This window comes from Colletes latitarsis, chromosome 2 (assembly GCF_051014445.1).
Source record: "Colletes latitarsis isolate SP2378_abdomen chromosome 2, iyColLati1, whole genome shotgun sequence".
Classification (NCBI taxonomy): Eukaryota; Metazoa; Arthropoda; class Insecta; order Hymenoptera; family Colletidae; genus Colletes; species Colletes latitarsis.
In genome coordinates, this window is record NC_135135.1 from 24,983,091 (window position 1) to 25,004,934 (window position 21,844).

Below are 21,844 nucleotides of genomic sequence, written 5' to 3' on the forward strand. Positions count from 1 at the left end.
AACGATTAAAGGTTTCCTCATTTTCCCGCCAAAACTTCGATTCAAATTTCCACCGACATCCACCGCCCTTAAACCAACATTCTAGCAGTTTTCGACTACCGATTCAATCTGTCAACAACTTTCATTCAATCGAACGTATTGAATCGCGAAAAAATTGCAGATTCCAACTCCAGTTTCGATCCGCGTGATCGATGCGTCGAATTCGTTATCTCGAGTGCGCGTGCGCGCTCGCTACGCTTCCAGGCGATCGTTCTCGGTTAAATCTAGAGTACGATCGGTTGTTCGCGCTATCGGGACGAATAACCGGGCGACAAACGACTCCGTCAAATTTAAATTCCTTTTTTCCCGCGGGAGTCTCGACGCCATCGTTCCAACGAGCTTCAGCGTCGATGTTCGCGCGGTTTCTTTCGTTTCTGGCGGTTCGTTCGACCGGAGGCCTCAGTACGAGAGAGATCGTCTGCGAATCGTGTCGCGTGTCCACGTGGCGAGCGCGCCAAACTCGCGCAGACTCGGGCCAACCATGATCGACAAGTGGGACGGTCCGAAACGCGTATCTGGAAACGAGGAATCGCTATACTACGCCAGACGGTGAGTCCATGGCTGAAACGGGGCATACTTTTGTCGATATACTCAATTTCACGCAAAGTTTCGATCGCGAAAAGTCCTTTTCTAAAATGAAATGAATCTTAAAATTGCTAATTAGATGAAAGTTGACAAGATCGATCTATTTGCGAGAAAAATAATAGCAGAAATTAAACCAAAATTGTGTGCAATATTTTGATGTAAAATGAGGACACTGTATATATTATTGTAGGTGTAAAATTTTAATTTAGGAAGAATGATCGTAAATAAAATAAGTCCAACTAGTGATAGAATCGACGTAGGAGAGGTTGGTTTTGGAATTTCATTTTGAGAGAAAGAGAAGTATTGCAAGTAGATATTTTTTTTAAAATCTGAGCAACGACGTATGATAAAGCGTGACCCGATCGAACTGTAAACGTCTCTAATGCGCATAGTTAACGAGAATTTATTATCGTAGATCGTGTCTAGGTCACGCGTTTCAGTCGATAGATTCTAATGGTTATTTAACGTATAAAAACACATATAAATACTCTCGATCCTCATTATATCGCGTTTGACAATGTTGAGATAGAATGTACTGTTTACACGCCTGTGTCGTAAGGCTATTAAGATCGGTTTAGAACACATTAGCTGGGCATGACGTCGTCGACTCCTAAGAAATAGTTTAAGATCATCACCATAAAGTAGATGCTTTGGCTAGATTGTCAACAAGGTCATTGATGAAAAGTAATGGACCTAAACGCGAGCCTCGAGGAACGGGCGATAATAATTTTCCGAGAAGCTAAATATAAATCAGAAGACCAGTCCGAAAACCATATTTTATGGTATTTTAGGACGCTTTACAACTTTAACTTTGCAACAGTAAACGCGTTGAAAAGCACACAGAGCTGTACGCTGCGTTAAAATGAACTTTCAAATATTCGGTTCAGGAGGAACAGGAAAATCAACTAAACCCAAGGATTATTAATATATTTTATTTCCAGTCATTTTATACAAATTTGTCTCCGTTAATTCTGCATTCGAAAATGGCTAATTTTAGATTTACTTAGCCATTGTACGTCGATCCATCGATCGATCCCCCGCGAGATTCGGATTACAAATGGATCGGGAGCACGTTTGGACGAAAAATGAAAGGTTCGTTGAGCCGTTAGGGCAACATGCACGCGTCGTGTCACGTATCAGACTTGTAAATCTGCCTGGCAGCCAGCCATCTCCGTAATGGAGTAAGTTTCTCTGCGGTTACAATAAATGAACGAGGCGATTGTGACACGATCGACGGTACAATACCCGTTCAGCGTCTCGCGCCGATCGCGTTCGTTTCGTAGTTCGATTTTCCTCGACGCGTCCACCCCCGCGCGAGGGAGGAAAAACGACCGGAAGCTCCGACAATTCGATTAGAAGAACAGTAAGGATTCACCGCGTCTGAGAAACCCGACAGGTATCCCTTTTCTCGATACTCGATAGCAGAACGTGACTTCCCAATTAAAGTCTTACCGTTTTTCACCCCCCCACGAGGTCGTTCAGGGCCATTTCTTCGCATCACGCTGGAATCTGTTTCGATCATTTTTCTCGCCCAAGTTCGGTGGATCTTTATTTTATCAAAAATAAAAGAAAATTTCGAAGAAACTCCAATTTTGCATTTGGAAAATTTGGATCGTAGAGGATCGAAAGGTCAGAGTTTTTAATGGTTAAAAATTTATTTAATTTCCCTCGAATCGAGTCTGGAAATTCGAAAAATTTTGTTTAGAAAGATTAGATCTGTCATTCTCGTGTCGATTAGTGTGACTGATAGAAATAATCGACTGGTTCTGTGAATCATAGTGCGATAAAGTACAGTCTATGGCGAGTTTCTCTAACTGGATCATGGAAAATTCATTTAATGCAGAATACCAGGCCAAGTAATCAGCTGATTGATTCGTTTATATACAAAGAGCAGGTCAGTCGTCGTACGACGGTCGCTCGAGAGTCAATAACCCGAGCTGCGACTGTATGGGATCATAATTATGGCAATAGGTGCGCTGGTGTGGTGGAAAATAAATTGAAGAAATCTGTGCTGCATTCTCTCCGTCGTGGCCTATGTGTGTTGCGACACTGGGATCAGATAAAAGAACCATATTTCAATTGCCAGTGGAAAAAGCTGGACAAAAATTCATGGCAAGGCGTTCGAAGCAGATCCTGGACAATTCGATTGTTTTCGAAGACAGAAAATACCTAACAATTTACTGAATTAAAATAAACTTTATGCATCGATTGACAGTTAAAAATAAAATTCTTCCATTATGTTTAAATTCGTGTTTGGAGCATCGATCATAAACGATATCTCATTTACGCTTGCTCCAAATTTAGAAACCTTTTCTATCCTACGAAAATACTCAATTTGCAAACAGGGTTGAAGAAAATACAAAAAAAGAATCTGTCGACAGAAACTACTTCGACGTTTCATCCAGCTTCATTACTCAACTACTGCTTCAATAAAAGATAATAAAAAATGTTTTCGTACAATTTGAGGGTTCCTCTTCGTACTCCCAAAAGTCTAGTATCATAGAACGTTTAATTCTTTATGGGAAAAAATTGAAAACTAACGCTGTTGCGCTGGAATCCCTCTTTAAATCATATCGCGAAGGGTTGGGGGGGATAAATAATGTTTCAGCGCGCGTAAACATCGGTTCGAAGACACCCTGGTGGCTCGTTGCTCTGGAACCGCGTACGATAAAGAGCTTTCGAGAATCCGATTGTATGTAAATGCAACGTTTAAACGTCCTTGCGTGTGTGCCCGTTTCAAGGGACGATCGCGACGCATCGTGGAGGCCGGAGATAACGAGGTTATTCGTTCGTGATAATCCTTATCGGCGAGAACGCTGCCGGCATTGTGGTTTCAGTCGCTCCCGGAGCTCCCGCGAATACGCTCGCGTTACAGAAGCTCGCGTTGGAAAAGTGCAGTTTTGTTTTTCCCGTATCCCGTGGCCACGAATTCTCGGTAATATCTTCCGATTATCCGTGCATCGAAGGAGGAACGCGTTCTCCGGTCGTCGATGGCCGTAAATAACCGGACGATTAGATCTTACAACTCGAGGATTGAATTTATGATTAAGAGGGAGAGGGAGAAACGATTAGAGAGAAGTCAAAGTCCTACTCAATGTCGAGCAACGACGAGGTTTTCTCGCCAATTGGCCAACCACACTCGATCGTTTCGTTTCGCGTTCTGCATTCGAGCCCTCGAGACTGCGGAGATTAGGGGTATTCTTATGGCTGGCGTAACCCACGTCGACTCTGAATTAACCCCTCGACGTACGATTTAAGTAGAATTTTTCAAATGTGTGCTATTTAATTTTGTTTACATTTGTTCGTACGAGGAATGGCCACGAAAAAGAATAGATTTGTTTTACGAATACCTCGTGAATGTAAAAACGTGCTGATTTTAATATAATAAGACTGCGTGACCAGTGAGTATGACATCAAAAAATTGTAACGAGTCAGACTCGTCATTGTACGGCAAGGGGTTAATTGTTATCAAGCAACTGACCGGTTGAATTCTGTTTTTTGTTTCGTCGATTCTTCTTCGATCTCTGCTGAGTCAGTGGATAGATTATGGAAATTCGATCGTCGTATTTCCATCCAGTCGTAGTTTCTGTACATTTCTATTATTTCAATCGTTCACTAACCGATCGTTTGGGATAGTAATCGTTATTGATCCATCCTGTGAGAAATCTAGGAGTAGCGTTCACAATATTGTAACACCGAGCCGTAATATTATCGCGTAGCCGTGCGTAACGAAACTCGTGATAACGAAACTTGATATCCGACGTAGGTATCGCGTTAATCCGACATCGAACCATTTAATAAATGACTCGAAAATATACCTTGAAAACGCGCCTCGTAATACTTCGAAAAGAAGGTACAAAGGTTCTTAGAATCAACGTTTTTCAAACTGATGACTCGTGATGAATAAAATCTTGAACCTCGTGATTCTTCAAATTTTTAATCCAACGTTACTTCAATCCGAAAAGGAAAGTTCTCGAGGAGCCATTTGGCCGATATCCGGACTCCGCGTTAATCTCGAAGCGAAACGAACGACTCGAGAGATGAAAAGCGTTCCGGTGACTAAGAGAGTTCGGTAAATGGCTGGTACCGAGAGCACGTGGAACGCGTTATCCAGCCCGGTGACGCGCGACGGACGCGCGAACGAGAACTTTTACCTTTGGAACACGGACTCTCGATCGTATCGAGCGACGAAACACACCGGAACGCGTACGATCCAGAAGCTACACGGTGCACGTAATGGAAACCGGCGAACGAAGGTCGGACAAACGTCAGTCGAGGCTTCTGCCCTCGAGCGGAACGCGATGTGCCGCGACGAGGACGAACACGGCCAGTCGAAACTCGCGAATCGCCGCGGAAGGTGGTTAAAATCGTTCCCCGGACGATCACGAACCGTAAGAACTCGATAATTTCGAACCTGGGCTCGCGCGGGCATTGAACTGCACCGAAAACGTCATTTGCGTAGGTCGAATCGGGTGGATCATCGTCGAAACTACCTCGAAAGTGTTTGAAATCGTTTGTTTGAGGGTATCTGTTTGACAGTGTTTGGTTGAAAGTACTTCTTCGAAAGGTACACCTGGGAAGATTTGATCAAGTTTGTTTGAATGAACCTGTTCGAAGGAATCGTGTTTGACAGTGTTTGGTTGAAAGTACTTCTTCGAAAGGTACACCTGGGAAGATTTGATCAAGTTTGTTTGAATGAACCTGTTTGAAGGAATCGTGTTTGACAGTATCTGTTTGTAAGTATTTGTTTGAAAGTACATCTTCAAAAGATGCATCTGGAAAGGGGATCTTCGATCAAGTATGTTTGAAAGTGTTTGTTGGAAAGATGCATTTAAAAAGAACATCTTCAATCGAGTCTGAGTGCGTTTGATCAAAAGAACCTCGTTGAAGGAGTCGTGTTTGAAAGTATCTGAAAGTATTTGTGTGCAAGTACATCTTCGAAAGGTACACCTGAAGAGAGCTATTTCGATCAAGTCTATTTGAAGGTATCCGTTTGAAAGTGTTTGTTTGAAAGTACATTTTCGAAAGAGCATCGTAGATTGTGCAAGACATCAATTTGCATAAATCAGATCCAAAGGATGCGTGGCCGTCCTTGAGGAAACCCAAGAGATCGCAGTGTCGATTCGCAAGATTGCGTATTCGTGTAAGGAGGTCAATATCTCTATTTCTCGAGGTGCAAATATCCTACAGAACTGTATTTCCTTTTGCATTTCTGTAAAGAAAATATGTTTGCAAATTACTAAATTAAAAACTGAACAAATTAGCGATTTTAGAGTTACGTATGAATTGGATGTGAATGTTGCTAGCGATTAAAAACATCATGGTACCATAAATAAAGGAAGTCTCCTCTTAGTCTCTCAAAGGCAGACCAAAATGTCTGACCCAGTACGGTCTCAAGCTCCTTCCAGGATTAGTCCTCTCTGCCAGACATTAGGTGCATTGAATCTTCGTTTTCAAATTTAATTACACGTTCCCTTATAAAAAAAAAAATAATAAAATATACAGAAGCTTTATTCAACCCTTTGACCACCCTCTGTGCGGAAAACTTTTTCACGCATTGAACGCTGATGGGCGTTACACGCACAGACTGATCGACTGATCGCCTATAAGCGCTTTCAGTAGTCAAAGGGTCGAGTAAAATAACTCAGTCGTCGAACTGATAGTCCACTCAGGAGATCGAGCCATTCCAAGAGTTTTCAATCATCTCGAATCCATTTTCGAAGATCCAGTATCCTCTCAGGAAACATTTTTTTCGAGAGAATTTTTGAACGGTAGCATCGACCCAATAATCGAAGTTTCGGTTGGTAACGCTCGAAGGATACGGTTCGACGGTTTCCGGGAGGCGAGAGCCGACATTCGAAGCGATCATTAGAACCGCAGCTGCGCGGAGTTTCTCGCGATAGTCCACCCGGTGGTCCGTTTCGCGGCGAACGATCGTCCCCGTGGTGTCACGTGCGTCAGAGCGACATCGCGAACGAGACAGCGGGTCTACGCCAGCCAAGATACCCCGTAACAGTATTAAGTTTAATTCGATTTGTCGGCCGGTGGATCGCCGGGGACGGAGACGCGTTCCAAATAGTGTCGGACCGCCGACTGGCCTCATTCGGTCGCGTTTGGTTTCAGTGTTGGTCGACCGCGAAGGACACCGCTTTGGCCACGCACGAAAAACTCTAGCGACCGCGTTATGGTCGTCGCGAACCCTCCATGAGCGTAACGGGGTTCGCACGAATCGTAATTACGTTTCCTGGCGGATTACCACGTCGATCGTTGCTGTTCGCGCGAGTGTTTCGCCACGATGGGTTGGAACAACGGGCTGTCGGTGACGGAGCTCACGGAGATGAGGAAGAAAACGCCCCGATTCCCCTCCAGGGAGCGGAATTTCGCGGTGAGGAGACGAGGAGTCAGAAGAGCGTTCTCGTGGAGCCTGGGAAATGCGTCGCCGATTGCTGAACCGCCGCCCGACATCCAGGAGGAGCAACCAGACAACCACGACGACTCCTCCAACGATAACGCGTGCAGACTGTAAGGGCGCTTAGTTTGAATCGGTGGAACTCGTTCCAAACACGGATCTCGGGCGTCGAACGACGCGTACAGTAGTCCCGCGCTTTAAGACGGAATCCTTTCCCCGCGAGCAAGACGATGGAGTCGGTACTCTCGCTTTCTCGACCCTTTGGAGTGAAATTTACTGGAGCAGTTGCCACCCAGTCGAATTCTATCCTCAAATTCAGTGATTTTTCAAACTTTCTACCGGAGAAAAAAGTCTTTTTTAAATGTGGTTATATTTAAAATATTTATACTCTGTCGAAATAGTTGTATGTTTTTACAATTTCAAGTTTTAACGCACACCCTCGATTCGAGACAGCTGGTGGATCGAACGTTTTGTCTTGAAGCGAGGCACTACTGTACTCGTACTCGTGCTCGTGCAGGGGTGGGGGAAATTTATTCGTATCATTAATTGAGAATTTGATGTATGTTCGCCTGAAATGTTTTTCTTAATTTTTAGACGTAGAAAAGATTATATTATGAAAATTGTACGGTACGATAGATTGTTTTTCGTGGACTTTTGAAAATAAAGATTGTGGAAAATTGTTTCACTCGAAGTAAGATCGATGGGGGAATTTATTCGCTCTCAGCGTTTGAAATATTGGACCTTAACGATCTCATATAGCAATATAAATAAGCGTAAAAGATATAAAGCGGAGGAGGAACGTTAAGGTTCACGGAATCTACGAAAGTTTAACTTTCGTTTCAAGTTGAGTGGATTCGGTTAGTATAACAGGTTATGTCACGCCTGTCTTCTGCTTGGATCTTGGGGCATTAATTTATCGCGAGATCAGCGGCCCTATAGATAGAGCCTCGGAGTGCGATTCCGTGTCGTGGCGGAGAAAAATCCGAAAAATGCGAGGATTTCGGTAAATTTGGGAGTCGATGTTTCTATCAGCGTCGGTAAAGAAAGTCGTAATTTCTCGCCAAACCACGCTTGAAAAAATCGAAGACGGAATTCAGAATATGACTGGAACTAATCGACCACTTCACTATTTTTTATTTATTCATTCAAACTGAATAATTCTCCAAAATATATCGCAATTAAATTTATAGAAAAATATATATAATAATTTTTAATACGTAAAACAATATATCAGTAATTTCATTAGTGCCCTTAGAAGTTTTACATTTTCAATTTTTCTCCGTTCGTTCCAATAATCGAAGACAAATATATTAACAAAGAATCCAGTCCATTTGTCTCTACTCGAAATATTCGAGTAGAGACAAATTCTGCAGCCTAGATCAGAGTCATCGTAATGAATTACGATCGCAATCCACATCGTTTGCTCGTTTTAACGCGGTAATTGAGGAAATGCGTCGACGACGGGAACGATGACAACAATCTGTCAGCTTTTCACGGTCCCGTAAGCTCCGACTCTGTACAGCGATGAAAGCCACACGTTTTCTCGATTTTCCTAAATCCTTTTCGATCGACGAATCAGAAATTTGCTCCCTCGGATAGATGCAAATTAAATCGAATGTAACAATTTCTATGCGCGTCGGATATTTCTGGCAACGCCTCGCATCGATCGCATTTGGAATTCCGATTTTCTCGAAACCTGTCCGTTAAATGTGTCACTTGCAATCTTTCGGAGGGATCTCTGTGCCGCGCTTTAGTCGTTCGTTCAACGTCGATCCATCGAGCCCGGTAATTTTGGTACAAGCAATTTGCGTCTCGCCAAACCGAACCAACGAGCGATTCCGTCATTTTAGCCCCAATTTATTGCGGTTCGAATATACAGCGGCGGACGAGCGCGTTAATGTCTCGCGTTTTAACGCTTGTAATATCGCGTCAAACGTAAATACGCTTTTACTACGGATTACGAAACGTTTATTTCCACGACGCAGGTGCGTGCGTCAATTTTCGATCCCGTGCAATTAAATTCAATTAATTTTCAAACTCATCTCGTCGACACAAACTTATAAACTTCTAATTTTTTGTAAAAATTAACTTCAAATCGCCGAATGTTAACGCTGACTTAAAATAAAATTCTTTCGGTCCTAAAACTCGCGATATCTCGTTCGTGCTCGCCCCCACGATAAAAGTGCTCATAACATGATCTGTCAGGAATGAAATTTGGAACCTTTTGTGTTTCGCGAAAATTTTCGACACGCGAACCAGTACCGAGAAAAATTAGAAACATTGCGCGAAATTTTGCAACCGCGTTTCCGCGAAGTTTCGTGCGTGTTCGCCATCGTGTTTGCGCAATTCGAATTTCACGGTGACACGTCGGTCGGAGACGAACGTGTCCTCGAGGCGGTTCGACATCGACGATTACGGCGTGTTTCGGTCGCGAGATTGCTGACGCAAATCCGCGAAGATCGCGATGACTCGTCGAACCGTCGTGAATTCGGTGACGTATTGAGCGAAATTCATCCTCAAGGATGCCTGTTTTCGGGGTGGGAGAAAAAAGAACGAGACTCGAAATGCAGGAAGTCGATCTGTGCAGTTTCACGACGGACGCGGTTCGAAAGCTTATTGTTCCAAAGCCGGTTTCGTACTAGAAATCCGCGGTAAGCCAAAATACGCGAGCTCGTCGGATAAATCTTGCTCAATTCCGGACCAGAATAAGTCACCGACTCATTGCCAAGGTGATTCGTTCGAATCGGGATCCCGGTAGTATTCGATTCGTCGAATCTCCTCGTCCTGTCTTCGGTGTTCGTGAATTTATTTTCAAATAAATCGCGCGCAGAAGTCGTGGGATCCTCCATGTTTCTCTTACGAGTCGATTTAGCCCGGAATTTATCGCTGTCGAACGAAATAAAGCAGCCAGCGTTGGCTGTAGAATAATTTAATAATCGAGTTATATCTACGAAGATTTCTGTGTCGATAAAAATTGAGAGAATTGTTTACGACACGAGATTCGGTGACTTTCGAGCTCCAACTCTTTGAAACGTTTTTATTCTATCGAAATGATTCTGTTTTAGGCGTTGAACTCCAAGAAACGATATCGAAGATGCTTTGTACAGTAGTCTCTCGCTTTAAGACTGAATTTTTTCCCCGCGAGCAAGACGCTGGAGTCGGTACTTTTACTTTCTGGAGCCCTGGAGTGAAATTGATTGGAGCAATTGGCACCTAGTTGAATTTAATTGTCTAATTTAGTGATTTTTGAACTTCTTGCCAGAAGAAAGAAGTATTTTTTAAATATGGTTGTATTTGGAACATTTGAACTTTTAATGGATTATACATAGGTATTCTTGGAGTTCGTTTACTAGTATACACCCTCGATTCAAGGCAGTGGACCCAGTGTTTTGTCTTGAAGCGAGGCAGTATTGTACATATATTCGTCCCAGTACACTTATTATTTCCACTGAACTTCCAAAAACGAAATAATAACACGATTCTACGAACGCTGAATTATCTTAAAACGTCTTGCAACATTCATGCTTTATCCTAAGGAATTCTTCATAGAATTCTTGACTTCATTGCGCTTATCGAACAACAAATAGCCTGTCACGACAGTCACATCAACGTTTTCGATGTATAAGTACTATTTTATACGCGATATCGTCTGTTCCTTACACAATTTTTAGAATAACATTGTTAACGAAGCAAAGAAGTAACAAAGAAGCCTGGAAGAACGTACGCGCGCGCGAATAAATTAATCATGTTAATTAATTTAGATAGCTGAAAGCATGGAACGTACGAACGAGTTTAACGAGTTCGAGAATAAGAGCGCGTTATCGCATAAATTACTAGCGATAATACTGATTCGCGTTATAGGATGAACGTTCCAAGAGTTGGCATTCTTAACGAGACTAATGTTGTTTAAAATTCTACCAGCAACAAAGCCTTTTCGTTACAAAAAAATATTATAACACGTTCCAAGTTTGAACTGTCGGTCACCGGTGACCATCGCGTCGCTCATGGTACCAAAATCGCGTAGAAAAAAATATCATCCAAAAGGGAGGGGGTGTACAATCATTTAAACAGAGTACACATGATTAATCAGTTGTCTATTTTTTCGTTATAAATTTTACAACGCGTTCCAAGTTTGAACTGTCGGTCACCGGTGACCATTGCGTCGCTTATAGTATAAAAATCGCGTAGAAAAAAATATCATCCAAAAGGGAGGGGGTGTACAATCATTTAAACAGAGTACACATGATTAATCAGTTGTCTATTTTTTCGTTATAAATTTTACAACGCGTTCCAAGTTTGAATTGTCGGTCACCGGTGACCATTGCGTCGCTTATAGTATAAAAATCGCGTAGAAAACATATGGAGTAAAAGAGGGGGTATTAAATCGTTTAAACAGAGTATGCACGATTGGTAACCGTGAAAATCTAGCCGTGGAAAATCCGAAAATGGACTCTCGTGTTTACGTAGAGGCTGTTTTGCGCGTGGTCGTCGGGAGGCCATGCCAAAATCGTGATGGAGCTGTGTCACGCTTTCGAAATGTCGCGATACTTACGTAAACCGGCGAAAAATGCCCGCGACAGATCCCTCCGGTGTCCATTGGAAACGGGGCATGAATTCTGGGTGCGTTCACCTCTGACGTAACGAGACGCGCGATTGAAAGGAGTCCTAAAAAAGACTCGACCCGACGCGGCGTCCGGTTCCCTGATTAATCCTTCACCTTCCTCCGCAGTTGGACCGGTATGGAAATTATTTCGTTTTGTTGTTCAAACAAAATCCTGGACCGACGCTGCCTTCGTCGAGAAAATCGACTTCGAGCGTTAGATCCAGGCCCGTAACTAGCCTGTACCAGAAGGGGTACATCTGGGTCTCCCACAGGGGGCACCCTAAGGAGAAAAAAAATTGCATTAGTCTACGAGTTGTCTCTGAAAGTTATTATCGAGTATTACGAAACTAACAATCTTAAATCTACGTTTCGTGTTCAATATATAAACGTTCTGCAGGTGTCCAATCGCATTTAAAATCTGTGTGTTTGTGATTTCCCTGAGATTTAACTAATATTTCGTTTGGTTACTCTGTAAGCAAACGAGCAAAGTTTTATCTAATCAAATATAAAATTTAAGTTACAAATATTTTCCTCAAACAAACCGTTCGAACAATAAAAATTCTACGGTTTTTGAAATCTGTAATACACTTTTATTTTTTTGTGAATCTTACGTAGAACGATCGAGTCGTGACTTTTGCCCGGGGGCGCTGAAATATCCAAGCACGGGCCTGTTTAAAGATACCTTAATCAGGAGATAGAACTCGTATCTCGGAGCGACTCGTTGTAGCCGCTCGTAGCACCTTTTACGAGCGAGATTCTCGAAAAAAGTCGGAGATAACTCGGCCGGGGACGTGTCTTCCGCGTCGCTGCGAAACCACGTCAGCGTATAATAAATAATAATGACGATAATTAAAGTCGAACGGCGCGGAGATTCCCGCGAAACGCGTCCTAATAGCGGACGCGACGTTTAACAAGCATTACCCTACGGCCACTCCGTTTTCGTGCAATCTTTTATTTCGTACCGACTATAAGCCACGGTGCAATAGTCCCAGAAACACGGAGAACGTTAAACAACAGTTATAATTATTGTCGAAACGCGGTGAAACTCGTGGCACGCGAAATTATTATTATTCGTTCCGGGGAAAGGTTTACAACTCCAGCCAAAAGTGTCTTCAATTTCTCCAATTTTCTATTTTTAAAAATATTAATTATTAACTATTTAAAATAATCGTTTAAAAATGAATTTATTAGGATTCACAATTGAAACAAAATAGGATAGTGGCAGGGGAATTTTTATCCGTTTCAAGTTTCATATTAACCTCTTGACGTACGATTTAATTCCATATAATTTGTCAAACTTATACTATTTAATTTCGTTTAAATTTATTCGTACAAGGAATGATCACGAAAAAGAAGAGATTCGTTTTACGAATACCTCGTGAAAGTAAAAATGCGTTGATTTTGCTATACAAGACTTGATGAGTAGACTCGTACAACAAGGGGTTGATATATTAATAATTCAGTTGTCCAAGTTTTTAAAACTTTTCACAGTCAAATTTGAAGCATTTCCCGAATCAAGACTTCGATTTCTAGTGTAAAAGTATTTCCCCATTTTGAATAGGCGTGTCTAATGAAGAAAATTCAATTCTTTCGCTATAAGATACAAGCAAAGGTCGCGTATAAGGAAAAGTCTGTAGTCTCGATCGGTTCTCGTGGAATTAATTCGTAAAGATGACTTCACCTCGGAGGAATTCGACCACCAAGTCCCCTGGATCGTCCGTATATTTCTGTCGATCGAAATTTTTCCGTCGACAGGTGTACGAACACGTTTCGATTACGCTAATCGGAACTGCTGATTCCGATGAAATGCCGCGGAGTCGTTTTACATCGCGATTTACACGCACGATAGAAATCGCCTATGGATAACGACGCAAAACTGGCAAAAATTATTATTATTACTATTACTGCTAACATAATAAATTGCAAACAAATAATATTTACGAATTCTCTAATTTCGAGTACTCGTCAAATTGTACATAAAAATACATAATTAGAGTAAATATCGATACTAATAACGTGTTCGATAATACCATTATTGCTATAATGGTTCGAAGAAATTAATGCCATATGGAACGCACAAAAGTAATTTTATTGATACATGAAAAATATACGTATTATTTACGAATTCTCTAACTGTGAGAAACGTGGATGTGGCGTTAAAAAATTTCGTTAAAAAGATTCCCTCGAGTCGTGGGCGCGTGAGAAGCGTCGCGACGCTTGTGAATCGCGGGATCGTCCGCTTCTGATTCCACGGTCTCTGGTTGCAATCTCGCCGACAAGGTGGGAGCTTCGATGTCCCGGAGCTTTCGACGGCACGCGAGTGATTCCGCGCGTGCGCCAGGCGTCGCGACGCTCCGGTGTCTCGGTGCCACCCGGTATAGCGAGCATAGGTACACACCTACCTACGTCCCCGTCGAATCTCGTGGCGCCAGTTTGAAGTACGCTCCTTCTGCGAATGCACTCTCTCTCGCGTTGGCCAGCGATCGCGACCGTTTTCAAATCTCCCGCGCTCGGAACGCGCTCGCGTCCATCGCGTCCCCGATCGAGACACGGCGCGGCAAGTAAATCGTCTTCCTTCTTTTCTCTCTTTTTCCCCTGTTTTTAACCCTCGTGATGATTTACAGCGTGCAACGACACCGCTGCTCGCGCCTTGTGAATCTGTGCGTCGCTCGGAACGCGTTCTGTGCGCTTCTGTGTACTCACGTGCGGTAGGGGCGCAATATATCTTCGCGCGTCCGGAGGTCGAACGTTCTTACCGATGGACGGGTTTACTAATTCCTACTCGGTGAAATATCGACTACGGTTCGATCACGATTCAATAATTACCACCGCTGTTTTCGCTATTTTCTCTGAGAAACACTCGATAACATTTACAAAATTAATTTCGATCGAAAATTCGAAGGGTTTTAGAAGATTCTGCGGGCCATCGGGCAAATTTTTATGAAATTCACGTGATATATCTTGGGGTCGTATTAAAAAATTCATTCAGTTCGTGAATGCAATTGTTAACTATATCGCCTCTTGTAGATCATGAAAAGAAGAAGATTCGTGTGCAATTTTTCTGGAAAAATTACCGTCCCCCGTTCTATCCTGCAGTCGTATTAATAAATTCACGTTCGCGAATGCAATTGTTAACTATTTGGCCTCTTGTAGATCATCTACAAGAAGAAGATTCGTGTGCAATTTTTCTAAAAAATTTACCGATATCGTCCCCCATTTTATTCTGGAGTATTAATAAGTTCACGTTCGTGAATGCAATTAACTATTTGGCCTCCTATAGATCATGTACAGGAAGAAGATTCGTGTGCAATTTTTCTGGAAAATTTACCAATATCGTCCCCGTTCCATGGATTCCCAGCACGTGTTTCTCAGGTTGTATCGACCACGCAGACGTTCGTTTGAAATATAAATTTACCATAAATGTAGAACCCACTCCAAAAAATATCGGTTTCAGCGTGTTTCTTTTCCCCCCAAAATTCACTTCAATTACACTATATCCAACGTTACTTTCACTCATCCGACGTCTCGTAGATCGTACGCGAGGAGAACGATCGTTTATCGAGCAGGTTCATCGAGTATGATCTCGATCTGTTTGTCCTTCATTTTCCTCTCCATTCGATAGGGTCGGTTTTAAATCGTTTTTTCGACGTTTTATTTTCTGTTTGCGTCGAAACACGACGTCGAAGGAGATGAAACAACGCGAAACTGCGCGTTATCCCGCGACGGCGGCTATTTCGAACGGTCGGCATCAGCGACGCTTAATATAGCGAGCATTTATCTAATTAATAGCCATTAGCCGCGCCGTACGATCTCGATAGTTAGCTCGGCTTACCGGCTGGACGTGTTGTCCCCGACGCGAAAGCTTCCTGTCGCCTTTCTTTCGCCCCCGTGACACCTGTCACCTCCTTCGCGAGGCAATTTTTTATCACATTTTGACAATAGAACCGCTCGAACGATTCCAGAAATCAAAGCAGTCCTCCAAAATCGAGTCCTCCAAACGCGAAACACAATTTTATTTTGTAATTCGGATCGTAAATATTATAAAAAAAAATATAACGTTATTTTTCTATTTATTATTCTATTTATTAGAGATGGGTGCAAAGTGAAAATTAATCTGATAATCTACAGCCGTTCAATGACAGTTTTATTTCTGATTTTAAATGCACACGGTCACCCTATGCAATAGAAAATTATTTCAGAGGTTGAGGAAAATTTAGGAACGTGGATTTTTAAATCTCCTTAAATTTTCATACGTAAGACTTCTAAAAAGACTGTCATTTGTCTTTGGATCGTGATTTCTTAGCACGTGCAGATCATTGTCAAGTGACGAATATTAATTTTGTATCAAATATCACACGACTCTCTTAATTAAAAAGTATCGTTGCCTTAAATGATCGCGAGAGCAAAAGGGGACCGATTTTTTCGCGGTCGAGATGTGGTTCGAGCCGCGAAATCGCGGCGATGATTCACTCGCGGGCGAATCGCGTTCGTTTTTCTCTGATTCGCCCTCGAACGAGCATTTTAGATCGTATTCCTGGCAAACGAATTCGCCTGGGTGCAATTCAGCGACTGACTAACTGCGTCGACCTCTGTCCTTTCCCTTTCTCTGCGCTTTTGATGATTCACCTGCGACGGAATATAGCCGAGCTTCCAGGTAGAACCGTTTCAGAAATGGAAAGATCGTCTCACCCCGTCGGATTTTAACGTATCGAGCCGTTAATGCCCTGACGTCCGCGTCACGCGTCCACGTCGAACGTTATTAGCTCCTTTTCGCTTACGTCAATTCTGACCAACGCAAGAGTTCGTTCGACGCGTTATTTATACGTCGGAGCTACCAAATGGCCTCACCCGACCCATCGAAACTCGTATCGATATCTCTATGGAAGTCAACCTCCCCCGCGAGTCGATTAATCGATAGGTCGATCGACCCCAAGTTTCGAGTATTATCGATTCGAGAAATTATATACCATCTCATTTAAGTAAGCGTTATTTAAATATAATCGCGTGTTAGTTCATTCAACTATCGAATGAAATTATTTTCTATTTGAAAAATCCCGCGTTCTAAGATCGTGGTCTGGAATATTTAAAATGGCGTCACTGAAATAAGAGAATATTTGCTTTCATTTATTCCATTTACAGTTTCCGAAGATTTCGAGAAAAATTCGAGTAGTTTCTATGCAGACATTACGAACAGTAGAGGCGATACAAAACTAACAATGACAATTGATAAGAAATCCAGACTCGAGCCTAGTCGGGAGTTTGTAAAATGTCACATGACATTTATCTCGAGTGTCCTCGGAACACGAGACGGTCGATAGAGTGCAAGGAAAGACTAACCAGCTTGCTTTCGTCCCGTTATCTCCCATGTCAGATTTATCGAGATAATTTCGGGCACGACACCGTACGGCACTTCGATTTTATTGGTTCGTTTTCATCGCGAAAAACCGTATCGAAAGGACGTCTCTTCGAAGGAGGTCCTTGTACATATTTGGAAAAGGATCGTCGTCGTTTATCGTCGGCCGTAACACGATTTCTTTTCATTAAGTTCGAAACGGACCGAGGGCGTTTCGCGATAAATAGAAAAGATAGTAATTTCGAAGAGAGAAACAGAAAATATAGGATAAAACTTTTTTACTGATAGCTCGAGTTTATTGCGATTCTACTTAGCTCGCTGAACGGTATCTCTGCGTTTACGTTTATCGAGATTGCTAATATCGCTATTTGTTTCACATCGATTCCACTATTTAGCGCATTTTTCATTTGAACGCCCGTGTCTTACGAATGCGATAACACATAGAACAGTTTAACCCAAATACAACACATCTTAATCACAGATATGATTCTTTCGAACTACAAGAAAACAATTCTGAATCGATCTAATCGTCATGGAACTTTTCTTTCGATTATATCACAGGTCTACTAGAATGTTTGCCATCAGGATGGAAAACAGTTGTTAATATTCGTAGAAATTACGTTACAAATTAAATGTTAATGATCGATACACGAATCTATCGCTTCCTTTCGCTAAAGGAAGGGTCAGAACTTTCCGGTGAACCCAATACCTTGTCCAAACAAGAGCAAACAAGAGCAAACAAGGTCAAACGCCCAATATTAAATTAACAGTCTCGTCTTATTGGACAAGGCGTAGAAACTTTTCAATAATATCAGAGCCAATATTGCTATTCGTTTTATTTCACCGAACTTGTTCAACAGAAAAGAGAAAATTTCTTATTGTTATTCGATCGAAAGTCCCTAGAACTCACTTGGTAGCCAACAGACAAAATATCGTACCGTAGTTCGCGGAGGATCGATCTGGAGGATCGAAAGGACTTTCGAAAAGAATGGGGAAGCCCGTCGTTTCCTTTTTCATACTAAACGACAAGCGTAGCCACCGCGCGGAGGATCCTCGCCCCTATAAATAACCGGACGACTTCGTGAATCGTGGCGATTTCCGCAATGAAAATAAATCGAAAGCTCGTACGCGTCCAGAGGCTCGTCCGTTCTCGTCCATTCGTAATAATTTTTCCAACGGGACCGCTCGTCGATAACCAAACAAACCATCGGCCTTCATTTCGCCGCGAATTATAAACTCCGCGCGCGTCAATTTCGCGATGTTGCTACAAACTCCCCCTGTTATCCTTCTTTCCGGTAGCCTAATCCATATCTTTCCAACGTTGCAGCCGGCTCCTCCGCGGTGATAAACGATTTGGCCCGAAACTTCTTAGATTCGAGACCCGCCGATCGTTAATTTCAATCTTCGCTACGTTTAATTTTAGCCTCTTACTGGCAGTTGATTTATGGGATCGTCGGAAACAAACGAAACGCTCGCGGGCCCCCGAATGGTCGGGCAAATTTTATTTACAAACCGAATATTATCCATGCTGGAATCCGTTCGTGAATTCTTTACGGTTCAATTTCAAATTTTCATTCGTTATTCGCGAAATTTAAAAAAAATAATCATCGAAATTATTATCACGAAAATGCATGGAGTCTGGATTTATACTGAAACGAGAAAAAGCAATCGTTGCTACGCATTTGGAAATGGTCAGAACAATCAGACATAGATTATTCTCTTTTATTTGTCATTTGTCATTTGTATTATTTCAAACTACGAAGCTTAATTCTTCAAAATTTCAGATCATGCTGTGTAAAATCGACAACGAATTATTAATACGTTTATTTAAATGAATATTCATATACCTCCACAAATGTGCTAAATAACGATATAAATAATAATGGAAAATATCAGATTTTTCGTATTGATTGAATGTGATATCGATAAATAATTATTACTGTAGTTAACTAGATGAATATTTGTATACCTCCACAAATTTGCTAAATAACGATATAAATAATAATGGAAAATATCAGAGTTTCCTGATCGTTATAGAATTTTCTACGAATACTAAAGCGAATCCTGACAATTGTCATGGTAACGCGTTCCCAAGAGTAACCCTATATGCGCGAACTTGCACCCTTAATTAGCAGTTACACCATTAGTCGACCAAGTTAGAATCCCTACAAACACGTCGATAATTACTACCTATTCCTAGACAAACTGCAACTACAGAAAATCGTCCATTTTGCGAGGAATGGACGGGAGATGGCACGGGGCAGAGAATCCTTTTCTTCCGGGCGAGAACGTTCGATCATCCCCCGTAAACAATTAACTATTTCCCCCAAAAGAGAATATCTCGCGATTTTCCAGAGTCCACTGAACTTTCCACGTTTTCGTTCGGTCGGCGAGGCCTGGAACACCCAAAACAACGTCTAGACCGCACCTGAGAGATTTACCAAAGAGTAATTGTCGAATAATTATTCGGTGAAAAGAGTCCCCGCGGACGGTCTGCATCTGCAGGAGCCTCGTGGTCCCAAACGATGAGGATCGAGGGTTCCGTGTCATCCTGAACGACAAACTGCAGAGGCGTCACACGACGCCGCAGCTGTTGGCCGGCGCGGGCCCCAGGATGAGTCCGAAAGGACCCAGCCAAGAGGGGCCCAAGGTGGAGGTGAGGGTGTCCTGCGCCACGGGGCCCGGCGGGGAACCCCAGGGGATCCGCGTGAAGATCCCCGAGCCCAAGAAGCGACCGATGAGTCCTCCGATGTTGGAGACGATGCGCGCCAGGTGCCCCTCGGTGCCCGAGAAGGAGTTTTACCGGAAGACGTCGTCCCTGGACCGTCGCGACAGGTACCCCACGCTGTCCGGGGCGGAGATCAAGAGGGGAATGATCCCTGGGTCCGTGGACGCGCCCAGGGGGAAGAGGAACCCGATGCTGGACAGGAAGAATCGTTTTCCTACGATCTCGGGGGCGGAACTGAAGAGGAGCATAGCCATCGGCAGGTGCCCGCTGGAGGACGGGCTGGACCTCAGCCTGGCCCCGTGGCCGGGCATGAAGTGGGCCTGCGTGAGGGTGTTGCATCTGTACTGTAAGGTGTTCGACCAGTTCGAGCTGTTCGAGCTGATAGTTAGGTAATTGAGCTGAGAATGCGCATGGCCATCCCTCGAGGACGTTGTTTTTGTGTTTCGTGTGCGAAGTGCTAGTGGTTTTCGAATTAGAAGCGTTGTGACGGAGCTTTTTTTAAAGCTTTGAAGCTTTATAATAATATCGCTTGAAAGGTTAGCTTTTTCTGTCTCGTCAAATGCTGGATTTTACGACGGGATTAGAATTTGGCGATCTAATGTTTCGAGAGACGCGGAGTATGGAGTAGACGTCCCTTTGATATGCTTACGGTGTCTCGCGTCGGCTAATATTTGCTCCTTCCAGACACGTGCCATCGCGGTTGATCGATCGTTCGCAAACTGAGTACTTATCGTCCCTTACACCGGAGCTCTAATCGTCCGAAGGCGAAGTATTCGCGAAGGCGCGATAAGATCGCGGCCAATTAAAATTCTAGAGGTCCATTAGCGCCGCGTGCACCGTGCAAACATAATTAACTGTCGTTAGCGCCGAACCGGAGTCGCCGATGGAAAAACAGCGTCTCCGTGTTCTTTTTTCCGGGAGAAAAACGAGCGAAAATCGCCTCTTGTCTCAATTTCCGAAGCGCGAGATAAACTGAAGATTCCTGAGAGCGATCGATCTCAAACACCCAAGCATAGACAACTAAAACAAAACCGTGGAATTTCTGTACGATTCCGGACCAAATCTACATCAAGAAACTAAATCATCATCTTTCTAGTTCAAAGATCTTAGAAAATATTCAATTTTTCAACCTGGAAGCAAAGAAAATCGCGGGGATGATTTTATGCGTCGCTTTGTCGGGGACAAAATTCAGTCATATAGCGAGGGACTACTGTACGCGTCGTTCGAGTCGACTCGACCCGGTTTGCTTCGTCCACAAATTATAAACTGGAGCTTCGAGGGCGTTCTTCTTTCGACGTCTCTTTTCCCGCGACACCGCCACGGAATTAATACGAGTCGACGGGCGTGGCCTCGATTTTTTCGCTTTTTTCGGATTCCGCTCGAACGACGCCGCTTACAAGCGTTTACGCGTGTACCACCCATCGTGGAATGTCGAGACAAATCGCTCGGTTTATATATCGTCCGGAGAATTAATTGCCCCGGTATAGTTTCGCCGACTGGACCAAAAGACGCAAATAGGCGCGTGAGACGTCGTAAATTTTTACGCCGCCGTAACGCCCAGAGATTTTGAAATGGTCACTTTGTTGCAAAATAATGATCGCGTCTTCATTACTCTGTCGCTTTCAAAGCGATTTTCGGGTATTTCTGGGACCCTGGATACTTTTAAATCTTCAAAGACACTTGAGCAGAGATATCTTTACGTTGTTAATATTGTAGCTAATATTGTTTCAAAAATGGTACCGAGTTTCTAATTGCTTAAGAAATATTAAATTATCGTGAGTTTCTTTGCGTGGAAATTTAAATAAATATACTTAAATTTTTTAATTATCAGTCGTCTAATTTAAAGGTCTCACACGATATTAAATCAATTGATTTTTGAGCCTTGGATTGAAGAAAATAGTGGTAGGAGTATGGTTTTACGCCTCTTTGCCGGGGAGAGATTCGGTCTTATAACGAGGGACTATCGTACGCGTCGATCGATCGAGCTAGAAGAGTGATCTGTTAATTTTCTTTGCACGGTGGACCATTTTGGACAACGAGGGTCCCCGTATTGGAGGTTCTACTGTAAATTGAAACGATTCGTTCGATAACATAGATCCACGCGTATCCAAGAAACAGTGTTCTTCG

The 21,844-nt window shown here is 42.9% G+C and overlaps 1 protein-coding gene across 6 annotated transcripts in view; it reads left to right on the forward strand.

The window, feature by feature from the left end:
- The window catches only part of Lmpt (four and a half LIM domains protein limpet), a 133,412-nt gene that overhangs the window by 55,953 nt on the left and 55,615 nt on the right, over nucleotides 1-21,844 (forward strand). Inside the window, exon 1 of one of the 6 annotated variants that reach the window (XM_076774652.1) lies at nucleotides 451-588. The exons of 3 other annotated variants lie outside the window; for them this stretch is intronic. In XM_076774652.1, the coding sequence (XP_076630767.1) occupies nucleotides 521-588 (68 nt within the window). In that variant the 5' untranslated portion in view covers nucleotides 451-520. Of the gene's footprint in view, nucleotides 1-450; nucleotides 589-6,741; nucleotides 7,147-19,421; nucleotides 20,107-21,844 lie in introns of those variants that run through there. 2 more of the 6 variants (XM_076774635.1, XM_076774624.1) reach the window with 2 other exon arrangements.